The sequence below is a fragment of the Cajanus cajan genome, chromosome 4 (assembly GCF_000230855.2).
Source record: "Cajanus cajan strain Asha chromosome 4, NIPB_CcT2T_4, whole genome shotgun sequence".
In the NCBI taxonomy this organism is placed as follows: Eukaryota; Viridiplantae; Streptophyta; class Magnoliopsida; order Fabales; family Fabaceae; genus Cajanus; species Cajanus cajan.
In genome coordinates this window covers 58,333,562-58,358,785 of record NC_138520.1, presented here as the reverse complement: position 1 = coordinate 58,358,785, position 25,224 = coordinate 58,333,562, and the positions used below count along the sequence as shown (strand labels likewise).

Here is a 25,224-nt window from a genome sequence, read left to right as displayed (position 1 = left end):
ATTTTTTGATCTGGAACGGCCCGTTCTAGTTTCAGTACGGGCCGTTCCAGATGCATTAAAGAAGAGACTTTTTTAGGCATTGACCTTTAGTTTACCATCGATTTTTTAGGGTTGTAGTTTAGGTTAGAAAATTTATGAATAACTGAGTCAATAGTTAATTTGTGTTAATATATAGATAATGAATCGAAGTTGGATGAATGCAAGTCGCATTAGTCAAGAGTACAGAAATGGAGTTGAAGAGTTCTTACAATTTGCAAGAGAAAATGGGAAACCCATCAAAGGGGCATATTATTGTCCATGAGTTCGATGTTTGAATTAGATACGTCAAGAAGTTGGAGAAATACGTGATCACCTGTTTATATATGGTATTATGAAGAGTTATACAGTATGGACATGGCACGGAGAAATATTAGACATTCCAACAGTGTCAACAACTGAAAATTTTGAAGGGATGGGCGATAACTTAGAAGAGATGATACGTGATGTTGGTGAAGAAAATTTTGAAAGAGCACATGTGTATTTTGAGCAACCATTGTACCCAGGATGCAGTATGTTTACAAGATTATCAGCAACTTTAAAATTGTTTAGTTTAAAAGCAAGAAATGGCTGGACTGATAAAAGTTTCACAGAATTGTTGGAGTTATTGAAGGAGATGCTTCCAAAAGATAACACGTTACCTAATCGCAACTATGAGGCAAAAAAGATACTATGTCCAATGGGTTTGGAGTATAAGAAGATACACGCGTGCCCTAATGATTGCATATTGTATACAAATGATTTTGCTACACTGAAAGTGTGTCCCACATGTGGATTGTCGCGATTCAAAAAGAAAACTGATGGAAGTAATGGTGAGGAAGAAATAGAGGGTCCCCCTGCTAAGGTCTTATGGTATTTGCCAATAATACCTAGGTTTAAAAGATTGTTTGCCATTAAAGAGGATGCAAAAAACCTCACATGGCATGAAAATGGTAGAAAATGTGACAACTTTCTTCGACATCCAGCTGATTCTCCGCAATGGAAGAGGATTGATGAAACATTTCCAGAATTTGGTGCAGAGTCAAGAAACATGAGAATTAGTTTAGCTACAGATGGCATGAATCCTTATGGGAACTTAAGTAGTAAACACAGTTCATGGCCAGTTTTGTTGGTCATTTATAATTTGCCTCCTTGGTTATGCATGAAGAGAAAATATATTATGTTGTCTATGATGATATCAGGTCCCCGACAACCAGGAAATGACATAGATGTGTATCTTAGTCCATTGATTGATGACTTGAAAATGTTATGGGACACAGGAGTGGAGGTGTTTGATGCATATCGTGAAGAAAAATTTACTATGCATGCAATGTTATTTTGCACAATAAATGATTTTCCAGCATATGGTAACTTGAGTGGGTATAGTGTGAAGGGTCATTATGCATGTCCTATATGTGAAGAAAACACAAGTTATACCCAATTGAAACATGGGCAAAAGACTGCGTACACTAGGCATCGTAAGTTTCTTGTTCGTAATCATCCATACCGTAGATTGAAGAAAGCATTCAATGGAAGTCAAGAGGATGAAATTGCCTCCACACCGCGCAATGGTGAAGAAGTATATCAACGGGTGAAGAACATTAACATTGTGTTCGGAAAGACGCAAAAGAAGTCAACTGAGAGAAATATCTGGAAGAAACGATCAATATTCTTTAATCTTCCTTACTGGTGCAAGTTAGATGTTAGACACTGCATAGATGTGATGCATGTGGAGAAAAATGTTTGTGATAGTGTAATTGGGACATTGCTAAACATCAAAGGAAAGACTAAAGATGGAGTGAAAGCACGACAAGATTTGGTGGACATGGGTATACGTTCTGAGTTGCATCCTCAGTCTATTGGAAGACGCACTTACTTGCCTCCAGCTTGTCATACTCTATCAAAGAAAGAAAAAAAAAGCTTTTGTGAGTGCTTAAGCAGTGTGAAAGTTCCACAAGGGTACTCCTCAAATGTGAAGAGTCTGGTGTCTATGCAAGATTTGAAGTTGATTGGTTTAAAGTCTCACGATTGTCATGTGTTAATGCAACAACTTTTGCCTGTGGCTATTCGTAACATTTTACCATCTTTTGTTAGAGTTGCTATTACTCGATTGTGTTTATTCTTCAATGCCATTTGCAACAAAGTAATTAACCCTGTAAAGTTAGATGAGTTAGAAAATGAAGCAATCACAATCTTGTGTCAATTGGAAATGTATTTTCCACCTTCATTTTTTGATATCATGGTGCATTTGATAGTTCATTTGGTTAGGGAGATTCGATTGTGTGGCCCGGTTTATCTTAGATGGATGTATCCTGTTGAAAGATACATGAAGATCTTAAAAGGATATGTCAAGAATCAATACCGCCCAGAAGCCTCTATTGTGGAGAGGTACATTGCAGAAGAAGCCATTGAGTTTTGTTCAGGGTATATGTCAAAATCAGAACCAATAGGAATTCCCAAGACTCGACATGATGGGAAACAATTTGGTAAGGGTACTCGAAGTTTAAAGATTAGAACTGTGAGTCGAACAGAAGTTGACCAAGCCCATTTGTACATATTGAACAACACTGATGAAGTAATTCCTTACATATCTGAACATATAGATGAAATCAAGATAGCACACCCCCGGATGAATGAGAAATGGGTATTGAATGAACATAACAAGAGTTTCTTAGCTTGGTTTAAGAAAAAGGTTTATGGTGAGGTTAATGCTTCTGATACACTTTTGAGACTCGCGCGTGGGCCTAACAACGATGTCATTACATTTGGTGGGTATGACATTAACAAATATTGTTTCTATACAAAGACAGAAGATGACAAAAGTAGAGTACAAAATAGTGGGGTTACAATTCAGGCTGAGGCTGTGCACTTTGCTAGTTCAAAAGATAAAAATCCCATTACAGCATCCATGAGTTATTTCGGAGTCATAGAAGACATATGGGAAATTGATTATGTTACGTTTAGAGTGCCTGTGTTCAAGTGTAAATGGGTTGATGGCAATACGGGTGTGCGGACAGATGATTTAGGATTTACTTTGGTTGATTTGAATAAAGTCGGCTATAAGGATGAACCTTTTATTATGGCATATCAAGCAAGACAGGTTTTTTATGTCAGGGATCCATGTAATGAGAAATGGTCAGTGGTCCTCGAAGGAAGAACCATGCATGGAACTCACGAAGATGAGTCTCTAGATATGCATGAGACACCGTCTTTTTCAAGCAGATCATTTGGTCCTATTGCGGACAATGAAGTGGACGAAATACATGCTATTCGAAGTGATCATGATGAAGGAATATGGGAAAACATTCCAACCTAATAGGTTTCTGTTTATGTATTATTTATTTTTTTATTAGTTATTTTGTTGCTATATTATTATTATCTTTTTTACTTTATTTGTCTATTCAGTTAATTTATTGTTTTAATAATGACAGTTTAATTTTTTCAGGATTCTGGGTCTGGCAGTGGAAGGAGGGAAGGTAGATCTGTCACCCGATTGTCTGGGTTGACAGCTGGGCGCATTGCCAAGGAGAGGACACCGGTTGAGGTGGATCCTCGTTCTGGAAAGGCATCAGGCCCAAATGCTGCCAAGTTTAAGAGCTATTTGGGAGTCCTAGCTCGACGACATGTTTCTATTATCATTCCATCATGGGATGACGTTCAGGAGGTTGACAAGAACCTCATGTGGCAGGATATTCAGGTATATACTTTCACATCCTTTCAATATTATATAACTAAAATACATTATTTATTATTTGTTGTTATTTTCATAGCAAAATTTTGACATTCCCAACACTGAGGGCATGAGGAGGAAGATGTTATCTGCCCTTGCCACCAGGTGGAGAGACTTCAAGACTTTCTTGACACGGGAGTATGTATTTGGAGAGCGCCAAAATGAGACTCCCTGTCTAAAGTACCAGATCACTGATGAGGAGTGGATGCAATTTTGTGCCACTCGATTGGACCCTTCGTGGCAGGTTAGTTATTGATAACTTTTACATTGACACAAATACTTAAGGTACATTTTAATTTATCTCATTTTCTTTTTTGTATTATTGCAGGCTAAAAGAATAGCTGCCCAAGAACGACAGGCCAAGAATGATGCACCCCATCTATTGTCAAGAGGGGGATATGAAAGAAAAAAAAAAGAAAATGAAGAAGGCTAAGGCACAGGCAGCAGGGGTTGAGGATGCTGACCGTGTAGAGTCACCTCCCCGCCATGAGATGTGGATAGCAGCCCGGACAAAACCGGATGGGCAAATGACTTCTGAGTCTGCAAGAGTCGTTGCTAGTAAAATAGTAAGTAAAAATATACAAACTAAGACTCTTCATTTCAACTCATTTAATTCATAAGAATTTTTAATCTTCCTTATTGTTGCAGGAGGGTTTAGTTGAGCAGAGCACCCAGGGCTCATTTGTTTCTGATGGTCGGAATGATATCCTCACAACGGCCATAGGAAAGCCAGAGCACGGAGGTCGTGTGCGTGGTGTTGGTGGTTCTTGGAGCCACCGAGATTTCTTTGGTGGCCGATCATTGAGGAGCACTATCAACTCTTGCAGTCAAGAGGTTATACAGGAATTGGAGCAGAGATTGAAGATGGAGTTTGAAGAGAAACTGAAGAATATTGGAAAACAGTTTGAACAGAAGTTTGAACTTTTGGCTCGTTCTCAGCAACAGACTGCAGTTGCTCATGATGGTGTTCGAGTCAGCATTAAAGGGAGTTGTGCTGCTCCAGATCCCTCACCGGATCAGACTCACACTGATGTACCAAACCAGTGTGAGTTATATGTTGAGGATGACCCCCCACAGTTAGTGGCTATTGGCCGAGTATTTGAGGGTGGCTCAACCATCCATGGTGTCCCTCTACAGCCAGACTGGACACGGGTTGTGGTTGACCAAGTTCAAGATGCTGCTGCTCCAGTGCCTTTGCCCAATACAAAGGTTCAACTAGTGGGGCAGGCAACCGGCACATTCTTAGCTTGGCCAAAACGTTTGGTCATGCCGCTTTTAGCACGGGCAAAGGTAATTATATTATTGCTCTTTTAGATTCTTATAATTCTATTATTGTTTAACTAATTTTGATTATTTCTTTAGGATTTTATCAATCGTGGTAAGGAGGTCATGAGAGAACCTCATGTTCATGATGCCAATATCGCAGAAGCTGAGGATGATCCCATATCTAAGCTTCTAATCAAATTACCACGAATAAAGAAGCATCCAATTCAATTGCAGTGGGACATTAGAGTTTTTGGAGTTGATAGCTCTGATGTTCCACTATACATATCTCTGCCTGATGCATTAGAGATTGTTGGGGGAAACTCCATGTTAAATATATCTGTCATACAGTTGTGGGCCATGTAAGTCATATTTTCTTTTATGAGTCTAAATTTACAATAATTATATTTAACTTATAATAATTATTTGTGTTAGGTACATGGACAAATTGAGTGTGGAGCAAGCACAAGCAGAAGTATATGGATTTATTGAGCCTCAATCCATCCAAAAATCAGGAAACACTCAGGTCCAGATCCAACAATATATGCAAACATGGATGAGTGACTCAAGAAGACATATATACATGGCTCCATACATTGACGGGTTAGTTTTTTAATTGGTTTTTTAATCATGGTAATTTTTTAACTGATTTGTTTGTGATACAATGTAGGTCCCATTGGCAGTTAATGGTAATCATTCCTAAGGAATATACCGTGGTGTGGTTTTGTTCACTTCATCGAAAACCAAGCCATGAAATTAAAAGCCAATTACATGGGTAACTAAAATTTTTTCATTATGTTTTAAAACTAATTATATATATTGGCTAACATTTGTTTTTATTTCAATTAATTAGAATCGTGTCTGGAGCTAATATATTAAGTGGAAGAGCCAGATCATCAAAGTCATTGCATTTCATATACCCTAAGGTTAGCAAATAAATTCATACAATCAATAATATTTAAATTTATTGACTTTGGAATTAATAGTTATTTGTTTCTCATTTTAGTGTAATAAGCAACAAGACTCGTTTGAATGTGGCTATTACATCATGTATTGGATGAAAGCCATAGTTTCTGCGGGTATTATTGATTCTTGGGCGCAGGTAATTCATATCAAAATTTATTTAACTATATTTACCTTTAGAATAATTAACATTGCATATTAATGACACTTAAATTACCCTTTCAGGTCTTTCAAGATCCATCTCCATTTCCCGAAGATGAGTTGCTCAAGATAAGAGAACAATGGGCAAATTTTTTTCTAAGTTTAGTTAGTTAGATATTATGTTTATAGTTTGATAGTTAGTTAGATATTATGTTTATAGTTTGATAGTTAGTTAGTTTAGTTAGTTAGATAGCATTGACAAACATGTTTTATAGCTTTTTTAGGATAATAGGATTTACATTGTCATAATTTATGTTTTTTAAGATTTATATATTATTTTCTTTTTGTCATTCAATTTTGAAATACAATTTGAATTTCTATTCTGGACTGCCTGGTTTAGAGTTGGTATTCTGGATTATATTTATATGCAGGTGTTGGGTATATCAATTTACAAACGTTTTTAAAAAAAAAACTCCCACAATTTACGTCGGACATGGCTTTGTCCGACGTAAATTTACGTCGGTCCATGCAATGACCGACGTAAATTTACGTCAGACGACAAAGCCATGTCCGACGTAAAATTGTGGCATGATTTTACCCCATTTTACGTCGGTTTGGAGAAATCCCCGACGTAAATTTACGTCGCCTCTAAAAGGCGACGTAAATTTACGACTCCTGTATTAACGTCGGACCCTTTTCCGACGTAAAAGGGTCAAAATACACGACGTAAAAGACCCTTTCTGTACTAGTGGTTATGAAAGCTAAAATTTTATATTAGATAATAATTTCAATTCAAATACATAATTATATTTAATTAATAAAAATTGCATGTGATTTTTTTTATAATATATATGTATGATATTTACTCTAAAAACCTCTGAAAGGCAGGGCACAACAGCCAAACCTTGATGCGTACTACTAAAAATGTTAGTTACCAATTGGGAAAAATGATAATGAAAGCACTTTTCTACCCCCAACTAAAAAAACTTGTGATATAAACTTTAAAGATGTGGTGGTGTCTTGTCATCCTTTATTTTCCACTACAAAAAAAAAGGATTTTAGCGACCACAAAAATCGGTCGCTAAATTACTTAAATCGGTCGCTATTTACTTTAGCGACCGAATTAGCGACCGATTTGAAGTAGTTGCAAAAACCCTAGTCGCAAAGTTGTTTAGCGACCGAAATACTAGTGGTCGCTAAGGATTTTAGCGACCACAAAAATCGGTCGCTAAATTACTTAAATCGGTCGCTATTTATTTTAGCGACCGAATTAGCGACCGATTTGAAGTAGTTGCAAAAACCCTAGTCGCAAAGTTGTTTAGCGACCGAAATACTAGTGGTCGCTAACTAGCGACCGAAATTTTCGGTCGCTAATTGGTCACTACGATTATGGTCGCCATAGTATATGGGGACCAAATTAGCGACCGAAAAAAAGGTCGCTAAATCGGTAGCTAAATGTGTTATTTATTTTTAAATTTTTAAATAATGATTTTCCTTTCCGTCGCTAAGTCGGTCGCTAACAATTTTTAAAATAAAAAATTATTTTTAATTTTAGTCGCTAAATCGGTCGCTAAATTTTATTATTTTAAAAAAATAATTTTTATTTCAGTCGCTAAATCGGTCACTAAGTGTATTTTTTTTAAAAAAATAATTTTTGATTCGGTCGCTAGATTTTATTAATTTTAAAAATAATTTTTCGGTCGCTAAATCAGTCGCTAAATTTTATTATAATAAAAAATTAATTTTCTTTTCGGTCGCTAAATTGGTCGCTAAATATAATTTTATTTTAAAAAAAAAACTGATTTTTTTTTGTCGCTAGGCTTACTTTATTTTTAGACATGATCGCTAATTTTATACCTTATACACTATATATTTTATTTTCATTTTTATTTTGAACCTGTTTAACAATGAAACAATAACACTCATACCAAAATAAAAAATAAAACAAGTTCCTTTGCTACAAAAAAAATTGATCCATATTTTACTCCAAACAAAGATAAACGTAAACTAAATTGCAAACCATTAAAAGAAATAATCATCTAGTATGCAAGATGCACTCTTGAATTTAAAAGAAAAATAAAAAGGACAAGTATACAAACCACAATATTTTAACATATAAAAAGATGGTGCTTTACTACATCGAAAACAATATTGATAAGTCTTGGTTTTTCAAGTTACAGATTCTTCCAATTTTAATGGGAAACCTACTCTTCTATATATATCCTCTCATAGATGACTAAATTAATAGCCTTAATTTTCATCTCCAGCATGATTGAATATCAGATTTCAAATATAGCCTCATATGAAAGCAAAGCATGAAACATAATCAATTTAACAATAACTAATTCTAAAATGCAAGTCAAAACCCAACACATTCATCCAGATTTATTTCAATATAAAAGATAACTGCCACCAATCATATACAAATACATGGACATATATGACCTTAAGCGTTACATGAGCACTCAACGCTTTAAACAACTTGGTAACAAAATGAGTAATTAAACATAGAAATAAATATTTAAAATTAATAAAATTGTAATTAAGATTTCTATGGCAATCAATACATTTTTGTTTCACTATGCAAAGCAATAAACCAAGAGCTGTCATTAATTAATAAAATAAATATTTAAATATAACCAAAGGGAAAATTATCAAATTAAGATTGAGTCACCCAAGACAAATAAGAAGGAAGTATAGCTTGGGCCATGAATATCACCATCATCCTCCAATGGCTGCCTACGAATATCACCATCATCCTCCCTGAGTTCAACCCGTATAAACAAATTCCTTTTCCTACGGATCCCTGAAACTTACGCCACGCTCTACGCGCCAATCATCAGTGTCAGGTTTTTCAGGCATTTTAACAACACTTTTTCCTGGAACAACGCAAAGATACAACAAAATTCAAAATCACAGATTCACAAGAGCATGATCAAATTCCAAAATTTATTTGAAACAAAAAAGAAACGATACTCAGGACCAAATGAATCTCAATTTGTTAACTCCATTACAAAGCTGGAAAAGGGTAATAAAGTTTTGACTAAATTACATGCAATAAAAATGAGTCTATAAGTAAAATGAAACGAATTTAAACACTTACCCTCCACTCAAATCCCAAAAAGACTTGAGCTTGATCAATCTCTGTGCTCTTGAGCAGGAAATTTGATTATTTATAGCTATTTTAAAATGTGCAAAAAAAAACAAACAAAGTGATGACAAGTGACTAGCCTTTTTCATTATCAAAATTCAAAAATGTTTTTCTCAAGTATTCTTCCCAATGAAACACACATGCTGAAAAGAAAATTCTTATTTCTCACAAACAATAACCTTAAAGGAAGACGAAGACAAACAAACAAACACAGAAACACACTTTAAAAAGTTAAAGTCAAATTTGAATAGAAACTAGAGATGCTGTGGTGTGAGAAAATAAAGCCATGAACTTCAGAAGAACTTACTTAGTAGTATGGGATGTTCCATGGAGTACTTAAGTGGCTTGGTCTCTCCCACCTTGAAAGGTAGCTATCAAGAGAAAGTTCCCCAAATGCTTGGGTGCTTATTACAACTTATTACAAATACAAAAATTAATATGATTTCTTTTTGTACATGACATAAATCAAGAGGTGAAAATATCAGCTATAGTATGCGTCTAATTGCAGCAACATCGGCTCAAAATTAACAGGTAATGGAGAAAAATACTAGCTAGAAGTAATGCAATGATTGAAGTGCACAACTGAACCATGTTTGCATAGTTAATTTATTCTTAAATATTTACAATTTTGAAATTCTACAGACATGTTTCAAGAGCAAAAGGTCTTCTTCAATATATTCTAAGTGAAACATCTTTGTACAGGACTATAATTGGTTTAAAGCTACATGCATTTCTGTCCTCTTTTCTTAATCATTCAGTTAAAAAATCAAGTACAAGAAAATAAACAAATTGGCTTATGATTGTACCAAGTATATTAAATTGCAAAGAAAAAAGTCAATGATAAAAAAGAATAAGCAAAGACAAAAATAAAATAAACTTTTTTTAATTTTTTCAAAAAGCAAAACGTGCATGCCAGTGGGAGACTTACCAATGAGTGCAAGGAGTTCAAGTGTTCACATTAACATTTGTTCGAAGACTTGTGTGAGTCATACGAGTATGAGTCCAAAACTTAATTCAATATTTTGACCATGACTTTAGATTCACAAATAAGAATAAATAATCAAATTTGATTTGATTATTGAGTAGTCATTTTCAATTGTAGACTTAACTCTGTTCTATTGTTTTGAATAAATATAAATACTTGTTAACAAAGCATTTATTCAATTTAATTTTGATATAATTGAATTACAAGTCAAATTGACAACAGTAATTGACAAAAATTGGTAAGATAAACTGTTTGCTGTAATCGAAAGTGAAACTTAAAAATGCAATTGAAATTAAATGATAAAATGAAAATAAATCATATACTCGTAAATGTAAATGAACTTTGAAAAGTAAATGTAAAAATCTAAAGAAAAGCAATCAAATTTCAGGCAATTACAATGATAAAACCGTAATCAAGTTTGTCAAACTCAAGGTTGAAGTAAACTTTTGGAGGCTAAACTTATCTAAAAAACTTACTGACCTTACCTAATACCCAATTCAATAAATCAATGATAAAAATCATAAAAATCATATCTCTTTAATTTTCACTATTAAATATAATAAATTATTCACTATTAATAATAAAGACATACTCTATTCTCTTTAATTTATTTTTATTTAAAAATACCCATGCAATGCACAGAAAACTTGCTTCTGTAAGTAGAAAGATTTCTTCTCGGTATTGGAAATTTATTCTTTCTCCTAGAACACAGTTTAATAATTAGAACACAGCCAGAGATAGCAGAATGAAGCTTTCATAAAAAATAAATCAAGACTAATATAATCTTTCTAAAGTTAAAAGCTATATCCTCTCTGTAAATATAACAAAGCTTATGACAGATTATAATGCAAATAGAAGGTAGGAAACTAATAATCACCTGACTGCTCTGAATGATCATTAAAATCTGAGCAAAGTAGCATGTTCTACATTTTCACATGGTGCATTAAGTCAAAATAGAGATAAACAACAATTGTATCAGGATTTCAAAACATAAAACTAGAATATGGGCCTGTTTGGAAAAACTTCTCTATAAGCACTTCTAGGAGGAAGAAATAAGAAAAAAAATTGAAATAAGTTTCTCTATAAGCTAAAAGTAACTTACGTGTAAGTAAAAAATAAGATTTTGGAGAATCTAATTGGAGAGAACTTCTACAAATCAAATTATAATTGGGCATATTTTAGCTAATGGAGAAACTTGTTTCATTTTTCCTTCTCATTTTTCACTCCTAGAAGTTCCTTTAAAGAAGTTTACCCAAACAGACTATATATCATGTTGCAAGATTTACAGCACTAGACACAAACCTCTCTAACACCCTGAGACACACTTTGGACCACATCTGCAGGATATGAAAATAATTCAATGTTCAGCACTTTATACCATTAATAAAATGAAGAAAATGAGAGAAGTTTTCAACTGTGAAAGAAGGCCAAGGTGTTACAAAATTTACCTAGAGGAATAATAATTTGAAAGGCTTAAACATTTCAATGAACTATCAATCATTCAGAAAACAGAACATATATTCAACATATCAAACAACCCCCGTCTTTCTCATCATACTCTTAAGCAATTCAATTGCTCTCTAAAAGAAAGAAAACATTAACCTTTTCATTTTTTAACTAAGAAAATAATAACCTGAATAAATGAAATCTTTCCCACTGTAGTTGAATCCTTTACTGACAAGAGTTTCACTGCAAGAGCAAGAAAACTATGAGAATACGGATATAGATAAATCATGGAATGAGTGATATACAACAAGGGACAAACAAGATACCTTATGGTTTCAACCTTGTCAGCATGACCACTTCTTTCCCCAAAAGCACTGCCATAGTGAAACCTGCCACATGAAACCCCTGCTTTCCCTCCAAGAAGCTCTATCAACTGCTTTCCCTCCAGGAAGTGGAGCATGTCAAGGGTCTCCTTGTCGACCTCGATGTGGTCGGTGTTGATGGCAGAAACCTCGGGAACAAAGTCCATGCGGTGCTCGCGCTCCTCCTCCTGGAGCTTGAGGGAGATGCCGTGAACGGGACTTTGTTGCCGTTCATCTCCACCCCCATCCACACCACCGGCGGCGGCACTTTGTTGCCGAAAAACCAAGTCCTCGGGGGGTTTGGGTTCCTCGACCTTCCTGGAGCGCTTGTGGCCGAGGCGGGCTGGAGCGGCTGGTCGGGACGGTTCTTGGTGGCTCGCGTCCGGCCCAAGAAGGCGGCGCAGATCTCGGACTAGGCCTTCATGGCGAAGGAGAACTCATGCTTGAGGCCGCAGCGAACCCTAGAGAGCAAGACGAACTCGTTGGAATAGGTGCCTTTGGCCATTGATTTGACGAAATCACCGGAAGGTTGGAGAAGGGAAAGTCGAGGGTTAGGGTTTGCGGAGGGTGGAAGATTGGAGATTTGGGGAAAAGACGAGTTTGGTTGAAGACGAGAGAAAGGGAAAAGTGTTGAGAGGGCGCTAAAGGCACTGTGTTAGCGCGCGGAGATTATTCATCTCTTCTACATCGGTTAAAATTTTAAAAATTAAGAAAATTAATGAAGTGTATAAATTTTAGATTTTATATCAAATATTCTTAATCATATTTATTTCAAATAGAGTTTTTTTTATTAAAAGAATCAAATAAAGTTTATTTAATTAGATTTGCCTATATTTTAGTAACACAAAATTAAGTATTTTTCTTTTTACCTATTTGTATGTTTAAAGGGAATAAATAATTATGTATAGTAATCCAATATTAAATCAAAAGATAATAAAAATTATAACTAAAATCATAATAAATATTATGATATTAAATTTAGTATATATTAAAATTAATTAAATATTTGTATTTAAAAAATTGTTATAGATTTTAGATATATATTTTAAAGTTTTTATTTTATTAAATTAATTAAAAATTAATTATATTTTATAACTTTTTAATAAAGTAAGTGAATGATAATCAAATATTATAATTATTTTACAATAATTTAAAATGAAAAGATAATAAAATATGTTAACTTATGTTTCAAATAAAATGCTTTAAAATATTATAATCAAAAGAAATCTAATATTAAATCAAAAGATTATAAAAATTATAACTAAAATCATAATAAATATTTTGATATTAAATTTATTATATCTTAAAATTAATTAAATATTTGTATCAAATAAATTGATACAGATTTTAGATTTTATTTACTATGTTTTATAATCAAAAGAAATCCAATATTAAATCAAAAGATTATAAAAAATTATAACTAAAATTATAATAAATATTCTGATACTAGATTTTTAAAATATATTTTAATTAAAAATATATTTTTGGTGAATATGATGGTTAAAAATATTTTTTATAAATAATTATATTAAAAATAAATTTTAAAATCTTATAATGGTGTTTTTTAATGATGTTAACTTAAATATTCCCAAGATTTTAGAATAAATTAAAATGAAAAGATAATAAAATATGTTAATTTGTGTCGGGATTTTATTTCAACATGAAACTTTAAAATAAATGTGCGAATAAAAAAAACTCTGTCAAAACGGTCATATATTCTGTTTGATAGAGAAAAAAGTAAGGAAGCGCATTGTGATATATTAAAAACTAATCAAAAAGAACAAGTAGGTGGTTTGTCCAATTAGTTATGGGGAAGACTTAAGATTTCTCCACGTAAGTATGTGTGTGGAATTGAGTTCTACTGTTAGTAATTTTAACCTTTTTAAACAAAGGAGGTGTAATCGTAATAAAAAGGAGGTGTATATATCATAAGTTAAATACTATGAACGTCTTCGAGTAAATTAAAATCAAAAGATAATAATTTTTTTAAATTACTAAAAAATATTTCATTTTTTAATTGTTTCACAAATTCTTACTAATTTTTGTATAAATCAATTGCTTTTAAACAATGAAACTAACATGATTATATTAATTGAATTGAATGATTAAGTCTAACTTTTAAAATAATAATTGAAATAAAATAAGATTCAAGAAAATAATTTCAAAATATATTAAGTAAATAATTTTTATATATAATAAAATTAAAGACAAGGATTAAAATAATCAATGGAATTAATATAATGTTTATTTATAAATATTTAAATAAATTATAAGTAGCAAGGTATTATTTAATTGATGTTTAAAATAAAATATTTTATAATATCTGAATGAATTGATTTTTAAGATAAACTATTATATACATATTTAATTAATATAATTTTAATATATATATATATATATGTATATTAGATATATTTTAAATATATATTTTTATATTAAAAATTATTTTATCATTAAATAAAATAAAAATATTTCAAAATATGGCTGTTGTTGAATCAGTTTCCTATGGTGGGATCATATTCATATATAATAATAGAATAAAAAAAATTTCGTTAAAACAGTCACGTATTCTATTTAATAGAGAAAAAAGCAAGGAAACACATTGTGATGTATTAAAAACTAATCAAAAAGAACCAGCGGGTGGTTTGCCCAATTAGTTAAGGGGAAAAACTTAAGATTTTCTCCACGTAAGTATGTGTGTGGATTCGAACTCTATTGTCAGCAATTTTAGACTTTTTAAACAAAGCAGATGTAATTGTAACAAAAAGGAAGTGTATATATCATAAGTTAAATACTATGAACATGTATGAGTAAATTAAAATCAAAGGATAATAATTTTTTTAAATTACTAAAAAATATTTCATTTTATAATTGTTTCACAAATTCTTACTAATTTTTGTATAAGTCAATTGCTTTTAAACAATGAAACTAGCACGATTATATCAATTGAATTGAATAATTAAGCCTAACTTTTAAAATAACAATTGAAATAAAATAAGATTCATGAAAATAATTTCAAAATATATTAGGTAAATAATTTTTATATATAATAAAATTAAAGACAAGGATTAAAATAATCAATGGAGTTAATGTAATATTCATTTATAAATATTTAAATAAATTATAAGTAGCAAGGTATTATTTAATTGATGTTTAAAATAAAATATTTTATAATATCTAAATGAATTGATTTTTAAGATAAACTATTATATACATATTTAATTAATATAATTTTAAAATATATATGTATAATTAGGTATATTTTAAATAAATATTTTTATATTAAAAATTAATTTAACATTAAACAAAATAAAAATATTTCAAAATATGGTTGTTGTTGAATCAGTTTCCCATGGTAGGATCATATTCATATATAATAATAAAATCATGTTTCCTCAATGAAGCGATATCTACCCAAAGTAGTACGAGCATAATCAAAGATAGATGGTATAACGTATTTTAAGTAATTGATCTCATGTGTTATTGGAGTATATATTTATATATATAATTTATTTTATAATTTTTATTTATTAAACTAATGGAATATTAATTATATTTTATCAATTTTAGATTTGTTTGATAAATTTTTATTAATCCTTATATAAGCCAATTATTTTTAATTTAATGGAACTAACGTGTTTATATCAGTTGAACTAGATGTTTAAGTTAATTTTGAAAATATTAATGAAAATAAAATAAGATTTATGAAAAGAAGTTTATTTATCTTAACAAAATTGGAAAGCACAATAAATTATGTATTTTCATATTATCTAATAATGTAATAAAATATTAAGCATGATAAAAGAGAAATAAATTTCTCAAGAGAAAAATAAATAAATTTTCTAGATAAATAATTATTTAAATTAGTCTATTTTTTTAAAAAAAGATTCAATTAAAAAGATTATTATTTAATTTTGATTTATAGCATTATGTTTCTCATTTTTTAATACATCATGATATATTAATTATCTATTTTAAATTATATAATTTGTATTATTTTACAAAAAAAATTAATTTTATTGGGAGGGTATTGATTTTTATTTCTTATCATTAATATTTTTATCATTATAAAAATAATATTATATATTTTTATATTTGCTTTCATTTAAAAAAATATATTCTAAATTTTTTAGAAAATTTACATTTAGCGACCGATTTTAATTTGGTAGCTAAAATTATTATAAATATTAATATTTTTTATTTTCTTAGCGACCGAATTAAACTCGGTCGCTAAAAAACATAAAAAAAAATCTAAGTTTTTAACAATTTTAGCGACCGAATTAAAATCGGTCGCTAAATTTATTAAAAAGTTAATTTTTTTTTTTTTAGCGACCGATTTATTTTGGTCGCTACAATTGTTAAAAATTAATTTTTTTTATTTTTTTAGCGACCGATTTTCATTCGGTCGCTAAATTTATTAAAAAAATTAATTTTCTTTTTATTTTTTAGCGACCGATTTTAATTCGGTCGCTAAATTTATTAAAAAAAATATTTTTTTTTATTTTTTTAGCGACCGATTTTAATTCAGTTGCTAAAAATATAAAAAAATTAATTTTTTTTATTTTTTAGCAACCGATTTTAATTCGGTCGCTACAATTATTAAAAAAATTAATTTTTTTTATTTTTTTAGCGACCGATTTTAATTCGGTCGCTACAATTATTTAAAATAGTAAATTTTTTTATTTTGTTAGCGACCGATTTTAATTCGGTCGCTAAAATTATTAAAAATATTAATTTGTTATTTTTTTAGCGACCGATTTTATTTTGGTCGCTAAAATTATTAAAAATATGAATTTTTTTTATTTTTTAGCGACCGAAGTAGTTTCGTCGCTATTTTAATCAACAATTGTTATTTTAGCGACCGATTTAGCGACCGATTATTTGCCACTAACAATTCCGTCGCTAAATTGGTCGCTAAATAAAATTTGCATCCAAAACAGAATCGGTTGCTAATTAAGTCGCTATTAGCGACGGAAAAAAATCGGTCGCTAATTTTGGTGGCTAAATTGACTTTTTTTTGTAGTGTTCATAGACTCTACTCTGTTTTGAATCCAACATTTTGTAAACAAGTTTCTATGATATCCAATATTTTATTATGCTTTTGCAGTAAAACAAAATCTATTTCAATTTGGGTTAATGCTTTTCATCTCGTAGCCACAAATTTAAAGATAACTGCCAATTGTAACTATGAAATAATTAGACCGTTAAAAGGATTTTAATCAAGTACTAAGAATTTAAATTATATAAATCCTTTGGCATATATCCTTCAAGTGAAAAAGATTTCGTAGGTAGTTATAACATTCTCAATTAAACCTCTGACATAGAATTTCATACCCTGTGCCTGTTCTTGAGATATTTATTGAAGCAAGTTAGGTAATACTATTGTCACGGTTTCCACAATAGCCTCAAATTCCACAATAGTTTCCTCTGAGAAAGTTGGAGTTAACATCACAACTAATAGGATTAAAAAAATTAAAAGAAAAAGAGCATTCCTAACTCATTATAAGCTTAAATAATGATCTTTTCAAAATTAAATAGAAAGCTGAGTCACATTGCAAATTATTGTCAACCCAAAGATTAAATACAAGATAATGTCAGGATTGAATCAAGTTTTATTATTTTCCATCATAAACATTGTTACTCATCCCTATATTAAAATGCCAATACTGCAAAATTGAAATTGAAATTCATATCAAATGGCAAACATTTTCTTTTTTCTTTGCTGCAATATTTTACTGGTCATTTTCTTTTTTCTTTACACGTCTCTGAATCCTAACTAGCTTTTTATTGTTTTCACTGTGCCTTCTATTTTGCAGCTGGTGAAAGGACCCAATAGAAGGCTTTTGTCAATTGTGGGTATGATTTCTATTTGGTTTTCTCACTCAGTTTTCACATTTTTTTTATTTCTAAAGTTTGGTTTGTGCTTCTACATATCAAAGTTATTGGGAAAATACATAAATTTTAAATGTCAAAATTGTATTTGTGTCAGGTTTTAACACATCTTTAAATCGCAAGGCAACAAGCTGTTTTTATAATTTATTTTGTTTTTATGTCCATTTTTTAAACTTTCAATAATATTACGATAATTAAATTAATTTATACATATAAGATAATTATAACTTTTTAAATAAAAATAAAAAACTATTAAATAAATATTATAAAAAGATTATAAAAGTTTTTTAATTTATAATAATTACACATTATTTATTGACAAGAGTAATTAAACAGAGATATAAAATATCTTTTCTCTTGTTAGTTGATAATAATATTTATGATAAAAATGTTACGGTAGTTTTAATTCTTACTAATAAAAAAAATTAGTAATGTTTATTACAGCAATTTTAATGAAACATAATTTTATTTTCTTTAAGCAATTTCTTTAATCTTGTGATCTCAATTAAAAAAAGTGTCACTTAAAAAAAAGCATCATTGAAAGTGCAATCACAATTATTTTATTATTGCTCTAGTGAATTGTTATAGTGAATTGTTATAGTGAATTGTCTATTTCTACTGGGAGATATACCATAAAGAAGAATTATTTTATACTATATTTGTAAATAAACATTTATTATATTTTTTGCGAGACTCGAAATTCCTTTTTTTCTCTTTTTCCTACTATTCACTATATTTGTTTAATTATTTTCTTTCCTTTCCGATCACACTCAGAATTAGTTTTAATTTTTTTTGTTATGATTAGATTTTGTTACATATATATTTATGTTGTTGTTGCTTGCAGGGGATTGTGTGCATACCTACTGCCAAGTCATATTGTTGTGTACCTACCTACTACCTAGTTAGGTTGTTGCGTGCTTACTAGGTACCCCAAGCAAAAATATATATTCTTATGCTTCTTAAATTGTTTAAATTATTTCTTTAGCCTTATGTTTTATTTAAATTAGTGTAAGTGTATTTTGGGTAAATATTATAATGCTCAAACAAGTATATGTCAACTTATATGGTTACTTATATTATAGGAAAAAATTAAAGCATATGAATCAGATGCACCATCATTTTCACAAGACATATCAACTCAAGATTCTCTAGCACATGCTCTAGGAAGTCAAGAACATTGTGGACGTGTTCGAGGGATGGGATTGGGACCTTGCCCATCTCGCTTGTTTGGATACACTAGGCATTCTCATAGTGGGATGGCTTCATCTTCTTCTTATAGACAATTGCAAAATGAGGTTAGTATGTGTTTCTTTTTCTTTCATTGCTATTAATTTTTTGGGACTGAATTAATTCCTTATGAATGGGACATAATTGGTGGTGTTATTCCTAATGCATTGTAATTTTTTTTTATTTGGTTTGACTAAGTCAATTAATTTTTTTAAAACAGGTCACTGCCTTGAAATCACAATTGGATGAACAAAATAAAAAATTTGAGACAATGTTTAACTTTTTTGCGCAAAATTATCAAGGTCAATTGCCCCCCAATATGGCAATGTTTCATCCTTCACCGGTAATTTTTAAAAGTGAAATAAATTTTTTAATATATTTCATATAATTTTCTAAGTTTTAAATTATGATTTACATTTATATTTCAGGTTTCTGATCAAGGAAGCGTACCAACTAATGAAACAAATTCTCAACATGGAGATGAACATATTTGATAGTTGATGATGAGCATACTAATTTGCATATGATTTTCTTTTATTTTTGGAAATTTGATAGAACATATTGTACTAGTTTGTTTTGAGGAACATATTGTAAGTTTTTATATTTACTATTTTGTAGGATTAATCACACAATACAAGTTTCATACATTGTGCTTGTTTTGTATGTACTTTGTGTTTTGTAGTGAACTAATATAAATTTGTGTTACTTTTATATTTTATATTTTGCATCTTTATTACTTGGTTTATTTTATATAATTATATAAAAAAAAGGTTATTATGTAATACTTATCTTGTATAATATTATATGTGCAAGTATAAGAAAATATTCTTTTAAAAATATGTATTATCGAAAAGTATAAGCTAGGAAAAATTTAAATTGTATTAATAGGGGTTGTATAACTCCCAACACATTCCTGGGGTTATAACCCCTGCTAACTTACAGGGGTTACACATGTTATTTAATGAGGGTTATAAACACACATTACTTAACAGAGGTTCGTAATCCTGGTTAATTACTAAGGGTTAAAAATCGCAATTATATAGTTGGAGTTACAAACCCTTGTTACTTCTTGGGGTTTCGAAACCGCAACTACATAGTCAGGGCTACAAACCTTTGTTAATTACTGGGGGTTAAGAACCTCAACTAATTAGTTGGGGTTTAAAACCGCCAGGAAATTTGCAATTTCCAGGGGTTTCTAAAAACCGCCGTTAAGATGTTCCTAGGGGTTAAAAACCTCAACTAATTAGTTGGGGTTAAAAACATCAACTAATTAGTTGGGGTTTAAAACCGCCAAGAAATTTGCAATTTCCAGGGGTTTCTAAAAACCGTCGTTAAGACGTTCCCTACGGATGATTTACCGGGGGTTTGTGCAACCCCTGGAAATGAGTTTAGCGGGGGTTATAACCCCGGTTAAATTCAAAATTAACCCCCATTAAATCCTATTTTTTTTGTAGTGATAGAAGCCTAAGCTTCATCACCAACATCCTCAGCCTCACGCTGATGATCACCTGTATATCAAACAAGAGAAACAACACAAAAGAAGGGAGTGAGAAACATCTCACTCTGGCTCACGGTGTAGGAACGCACACCGGATAGCCAAACAAAAACAATACAGTTACCTCATAGATCAATCAACAACAATAGTTTATTCAATCATCCAAGTCATACAAATAGTAATTTATCATCATCTAATAATAAAGATGCACATGCATGGACACGGACTTCACATTATCATGCATGTGGCGCCAGTAAAACATCACATGGCATATTGCCGCTAGCAATACACGAAGAGTAGTCTAGGAGTACATGCCGGGTCACACCCTCTGCGCACTCTCACTAGAAGGATATACTACCAGAGTCTCGTCGGGATAGCTAAGTCGCGCAAGATACATCCCATGCACACAATGGGCGAGACTGGGACTTCCAAACCGAGCTATCCCCAAGGACTAATCCCCAAAGCTTTTACACTAGGGGGCCTTCTCTGGCGGTGTATTCCATATCGTACCCTTAAAATATTTATGCAAATGATGCATGTCAAACAAGACTCTATGCATTAACACATATCACATTTTCATGTCTCATTCCCATATCACATTATCATGTCTCAACATATCTCATCATCACATCTCCTCATTATATTTCATCATCACATCTCATCATTACATTTCATCATCACATTCGCATTATCACATCATATTCACAATTTTCACAGAGCACTTTTATTCATATCAAAACTCATTTATTTGCAAAAGTAAACATATATTCATACATCTCATACAACAATGAATACAACAGAACAACCAGAAGCTAAAACAGAAACTATTAGAAATATGTTTGTTTCTCATAGGGTTCCCACAGGAACCCACAGAGCACTCTAATTCATATCAAAACTTGTTTATTTAATAAATTAAACACATATTTATACATTATATTCAACAAGAAATACAATAGAGTAATCAGATAGCAAAATAGAAAACATTCATATTTTGCCTGCTGCTCATAGGGTTCTCTCAAGAACCCATAGAGCGTTCCAATTTATGCAATAAACATTTAAAATAAGACAATTCACGTATATAATTATTATCACAATTAATTTACTCATACAAGCATCAATGCACTCCCTTAGGGTTTCCCTTAGGAACCCATAGAAGTACCAAATTCCACAATCATAGTCTAAACAAAGTTTTTATTCATACACGCATATTAATTAAGTAATTGAAACATACAAGACAAATATGACATACAACAAACACAGGATTGGGGGCCAATCCCACTACCCAGCATACAATCCCACACCCAGAGCGAGGTTTCTCACTCCCCCCCTTACCTCGATAAGCAGGAGCCGAATCTTGTTGGTCGCCCCCTCTAGGTTCTCCTTCGTCTTCAGAGAGAAAGGAGGAAGAAGATTAGAAAATGAAAAAATGAGTTTTAGAGAGTGCAAAACGCTTTATTTATAGGCATCAGGTCGCGGCCAGAACGGCCCGTTCCGAATCCGGAACGGCCCGTTCTGGGCACACGGAATAGGTACAAAAGCCTCTCCCAGAACGGCCTATTCCAAAACCAGAACGGCCCGTTCTGGGGTTTCCAGAACGGCCCGTTTCAATGTGGAACGGCTCGTTCTGAGTCAAACTTTGTTCTTTTAAAATCACATCCGGAACGGCCCGTTCCTAAAGTGGAACGGCCCGTTCTGGGTTAAAATTTTACCCACGAATGCTTGATTTGGAACAGCCTGTTGCCAAAGTGGAACGGCCCGTTCCAGAACTATGAAAATCCAAATTACTGATTATTAAATAAATAAATAAATAACGTATATATATATATCAAAATAAAATATCAATACAATTTAAAACATGATTTTCTTCAAATAATAATTATAACAAAAATATCATAATTAATAATATTATACAAAATAATTTTTATAAATGATTATTATTAAAAACCTTTAAAAATTCAATCAAACTCATTTAATTAATCAAAATAATTATAAAGAAATAATCTTCATAAATACAAAAATAAATAATAATTATTCGTAGTATTAGTAGAAAAATTCGGGATGTTACAGTTAGAAAGAATGTTGAACTCGTTCTAGTAGAGTTTAAAGTCGAGTTACACGTGGAGGAGAGTATATATTTGGAGCACCCAACAGATAATTAATCCTCATATCCATGCAGAGAACAAAACCAGAAGGTGGTCCCTGCCCAAGCCTGGTGCCCTTAAATGTAATATACACGTTTCATTATTCAAAAACCCAATGTCCTTTTCCTGCGTGATCCTACAGGAACATTCATAACATTCTATTATTACTCTTGAAATGGACTGCCAGAAGGTTGTTCGCAATAGTAGAGCTTCTACAAAAGATGCTACTGAGTTGGTGAGATCATTCAGCAATGTACAGTCAAATTACAGAATCTAATTATCTGTGATGTCAGTTATGTAGCAAGACAAGCAAATTCAGTGGCTTGATTAGCCAAGGCTGCTGAATTTCAAGCACAACATTAAACATTTCATCAGTGATATCAATTAGTTTGGTTTTGTCAAAAAAAAAACAATTGTATATACTATATATAAATTTATAGGTGATAATTATCTTAATTAATAGTAATTATTTTCATTTTTATGATTATAAATAAAAATAAAAAATAAATATTTTTTTGGTATCTATGGAATAAATGAGATGCTGTCATGTAACTATGAGTATCAGACACAACGTAACAAATTATTCTTTTGAAATATAAATAAACTAAGAAAATTTTAATTTAAATATATTTATGTGTTAGCATTATTAATTGATCAAATCTAAAGAGACACTAGAGTTATTAATTCGAATGTTCAAATTAAGAAAATCATGTTGCTTAGCGTCACTTTATTTTTATCAGTTGAAATTACAACCACAAGGTTCGAATTTAGAATATTGTGCATAACTATTTTAATTCTTAAAAATAATGACTTAAAAAATATATTTAAAGTCATTTGTATTTTTAGCAAGAACATATGAAGGATGTACTGTTGCATGACAATTTTATTTATATACATATATAACTGATAATTAATTTTTATATAAATATCATTGGTATAATTAATTACATCCCCAATCTATTTTTTGTAGGCTAATGTTTTAAAAAAATTGCAATATATTTCTAAATTAAATAAGTTATTTTCGTAACAAATTCATTTTATTTATTTAATAATTTTTTTTGTCATTTCATCGTGATCCATGTTGTAATACGTTCGATTGCAAAAAATTTCAATTTTTTGTCTAAAACTTTTGACATAAGCTTCATTATAATAAATTCTTATTTTTGTTAAATAAATAATTTATTCAAATATACATTTCCTAAAAATGGTGAAAAAGATTTGTGATTTTTTAATTAATTGACTCATTAATTACGTGATTCAAATCTAGTTTTCAAAATTATTCGAACGCCCAAGTCAGACTACTTTTTTTTTTTTAACTTTAAATAACATCAATTAAATTGAAATTGTGAACCTTTAACTTTTTTTAAATATGGCAAATATAAACAAATACACAATAAAAAAATTAAAAGAAAAATCATTAAAAAAATCAATAACTTAAATTTTCTTTGCATTTAATATACTTCAGTAAATAATTTACTCTTTATTATATGATATACCAATTTTATAATGCATAATTTTGTTTTGTTTTGAATGCAATGGTATAATGTATCATTATTTGTGTTAAACTTGCAATATCTATAGCTGTAAAACGGGCTGAGCCGCACGGGCCTAATTATGCTTTTGGGCTAACTTGGCCTGACTGGTATATTTTTTTGGCTCGTGATATATACAGTTCCTTCTTTTCGTAAGTATACCTCTTTTATTTTTTTTTTAAATTATAAAATATTTGTAATCTTTTTTATTTTTCTAATATTATATTTTCAACTTTTAATTTACTACTTTCTTTTTCTTTTTCACACATTTTTTTTCCTTTTTTAGTTTTCACATGCACTATTTTGTTTTCCTCTAATTTTTTATCTATTATCGAGAAAGTTACACACACCTATAATATTATTGAAGACTAGTTCTACGTTTTATATGAGTGTGAAAACTAAAACCGAGAAAAGAGAAAATAAGAGTAAGAAAACTGAAAGAGGAAGGGAGAGAGTAATGTAAAATCAAAAGAATTAAAATTACCTATCAAAATAGGTGAGGTGAAAGAAAGGTAAGGGAGTACATCTAAAAATTGAAAAAATGAGAAAAGATGAGTAAACAAAAAGTACTAAATTAAATGTTGTGAGTGTAAAATTAAAAAAAAAATTAAAATATTTTAAAAAAAATTAATTATTTAAAAAAAATGAAGGTTTACTTATAAAAAAAAAAGGAGGTATATATATTATCAACCTATGTTTTTGTTTTACACAACTTGTATTTCTTATGGAATGTTTTCTATTTTGTCGTTAAGGCTATCAAGCCAAATTGATTTAATTAAAATAAATAAATAAAATAAAATAAAATAATTTTATTTTATTCCAAAAATAAAAGCTAAATCTATTTTTTAATAAATAAAATATTGTGTTCAATACAATGTAAT

At 30.4% G+C, this 25,224-nt stretch overlaps 2 protein-coding genes and 1 long non-coding RNA gene across 10 annotated transcripts; 2 read left to right on the top strand and 1 right to left on the bottom strand.

Annotated features, from left to right (window-relative positions):
* Nucleotides 1-355: 355 nt before the first annotated feature.
* LOC145956874 (uncharacterized) lies at nucleotides 356-6,475 on the top strand. 2 transcript variants are annotated; one of them, XM_083072669.1, is made up of 10 exons: nucleotides 3,477-3,712; nucleotides 3,786-3,989; nucleotides 4,074-4,311; nucleotides 4,394-5,035; nucleotides 5,108-5,370; nucleotides 5,444-5,611; nucleotides 5,679-5,783; nucleotides 5,862-5,934; nucleotides 6,015-6,110; nucleotides 6,197-6,475. In XM_083072669.1, the coding sequence occupies exons 3-10, from the start codon at nucleotides 4,111-4,113 to the stop codon at nucleotides 6,284-6,286; spliced, it is 1,638 nt and encodes a 545-aa protein (XP_082928795.1). In that variant the 5' UTR covers nucleotides 3,477-3,712; nucleotides 3,786-3,989; nucleotides 4,074-4,110; the 3' UTR covers nucleotides 6,287-6,475. The 2 variants fall into 2 exon arrangements, 1 of the variants encoding a protein (XP_082928795.1); XR_014433202.1 differs by lacking the exons at nucleotides 4,394-5,035; nucleotides 5,108-5,370; nucleotides 5,444-5,611; ... (2 more) ...; nucleotides 6,015-6,110; nucleotides 6,197-6,475 and having other exon boundaries at nucleotides 356-3,712; nucleotides 4,074-4,274.
* Nucleotides 6,476-8,704: 2,229 nt separating this feature from the next.
* LOC145956873 (uncharacterized) lies at nucleotides 8,705-12,733 on the bottom strand. 7 transcript variants are annotated; one of them, XR_014433199.1, is made up of 7 exons: nucleotides 12,021-12,733; nucleotides 11,882-11,937; nucleotides 11,551-11,585; nucleotides 11,126-11,171; nucleotides 9,571-9,677; nucleotides 9,216-9,291; nucleotides 8,705-8,991 (listed from the first exon to the last, which is right to left on the bottom strand). XR_014433199.1 is itself a non-coding variant. In XM_083072666.1 (7 exons), the coding sequence occupies exons 1-5, from the start codon at nucleotides 12,221-12,223 to the stop codon at nucleotides 9,571-9,573; spliced, it is 447 nt and encodes a 148-aa protein (XP_082928792.1). In that variant the 5' UTR covers nucleotides 12,224-12,733; the 3' UTR covers nucleotides 8,705-8,991; nucleotides 9,216-9,263. The 7 variants fall into 7 exon arrangements, 4 of the variants coding, with proteins under 4 accessions (XP_082928792.1, XP_082928793.1, XP_082928791.1 ...); XR_014433200.1 differs by having other exon boundaries at nucleotides 9,571-9,634; nucleotides 12,021-12,731; XR_014433201.1 differs by having other exon boundaries at nucleotides 9,216-9,263; nucleotides 9,571-9,634; nucleotides 12,021-12,731.
* Nucleotides 12,734-17,143: 4,410 nt separating this feature from the next.
* LOC145957073 (uncharacterized) lies at nucleotides 17,144-19,695 on the top strand. The gene is made up of 3 exons (XR_014433494.1): nucleotides 17,144-19,243; nucleotides 19,396-19,518; nucleotides 19,604-19,695. It is a non-coding gene; the product is annotated as an uncharacterized LOC145957073 (long non-coding RNA).
* The last annotated feature ends 5,529 nt before the right edge of the window (nucleotides 19,696-25,224 follow it).

What these genes read in the sequence shown, in the direction of transcription:
- LOC145956873 (XM_083072666.1), bottom strand. Translation starts at nt 12,223, where the DNA reads ATGGACTTTGTTCCCGAGGTTTCTGCCATCAACACCGACCACATCGAG. An exon ending in GACAAGGTTGAAACCATAAG is followed by an intron (nt 11,938 to 12,020) that starts GTATCTTGTTTG and finishes TTGCTCTTGCAG; the next exon opens with TGAAACTCTTGTCAGTAAAG. An exon ending in TGATCATTCAGAGCAGTCAG is followed by an intron (nt 9,678 to 11,125) that starts GTGATTATTAGT and finishes ATTTGTAATAAG; the next exon opens with TTGTAATAAGCACCCAAGCA.
- LOC145956874 (XM_083072669.1), top strand. Translation starts at nt 4,111, where the DNA reads ATGATGCACCCCATCTATTGTCAAGAGGGGGATATGAAAGAAAAAAAA. An exon ending in ATGGCTCCATACATTGACGG is followed by an intron (nt 5,612 to 5,678) that starts GTTAGTTTTTTA and finishes GATACAATGTAG; the next exon opens with GTCCCATTGGCAGTTAATGG. An exon ending in ATTAAAAGCCAATTACATGG is followed by an intron (nt 5,784 to 5,861) that starts GTAACTAAAATT and finishes TCAATTAATTAG; the next exon opens with AATCGTGTCTGGAGCTAATA.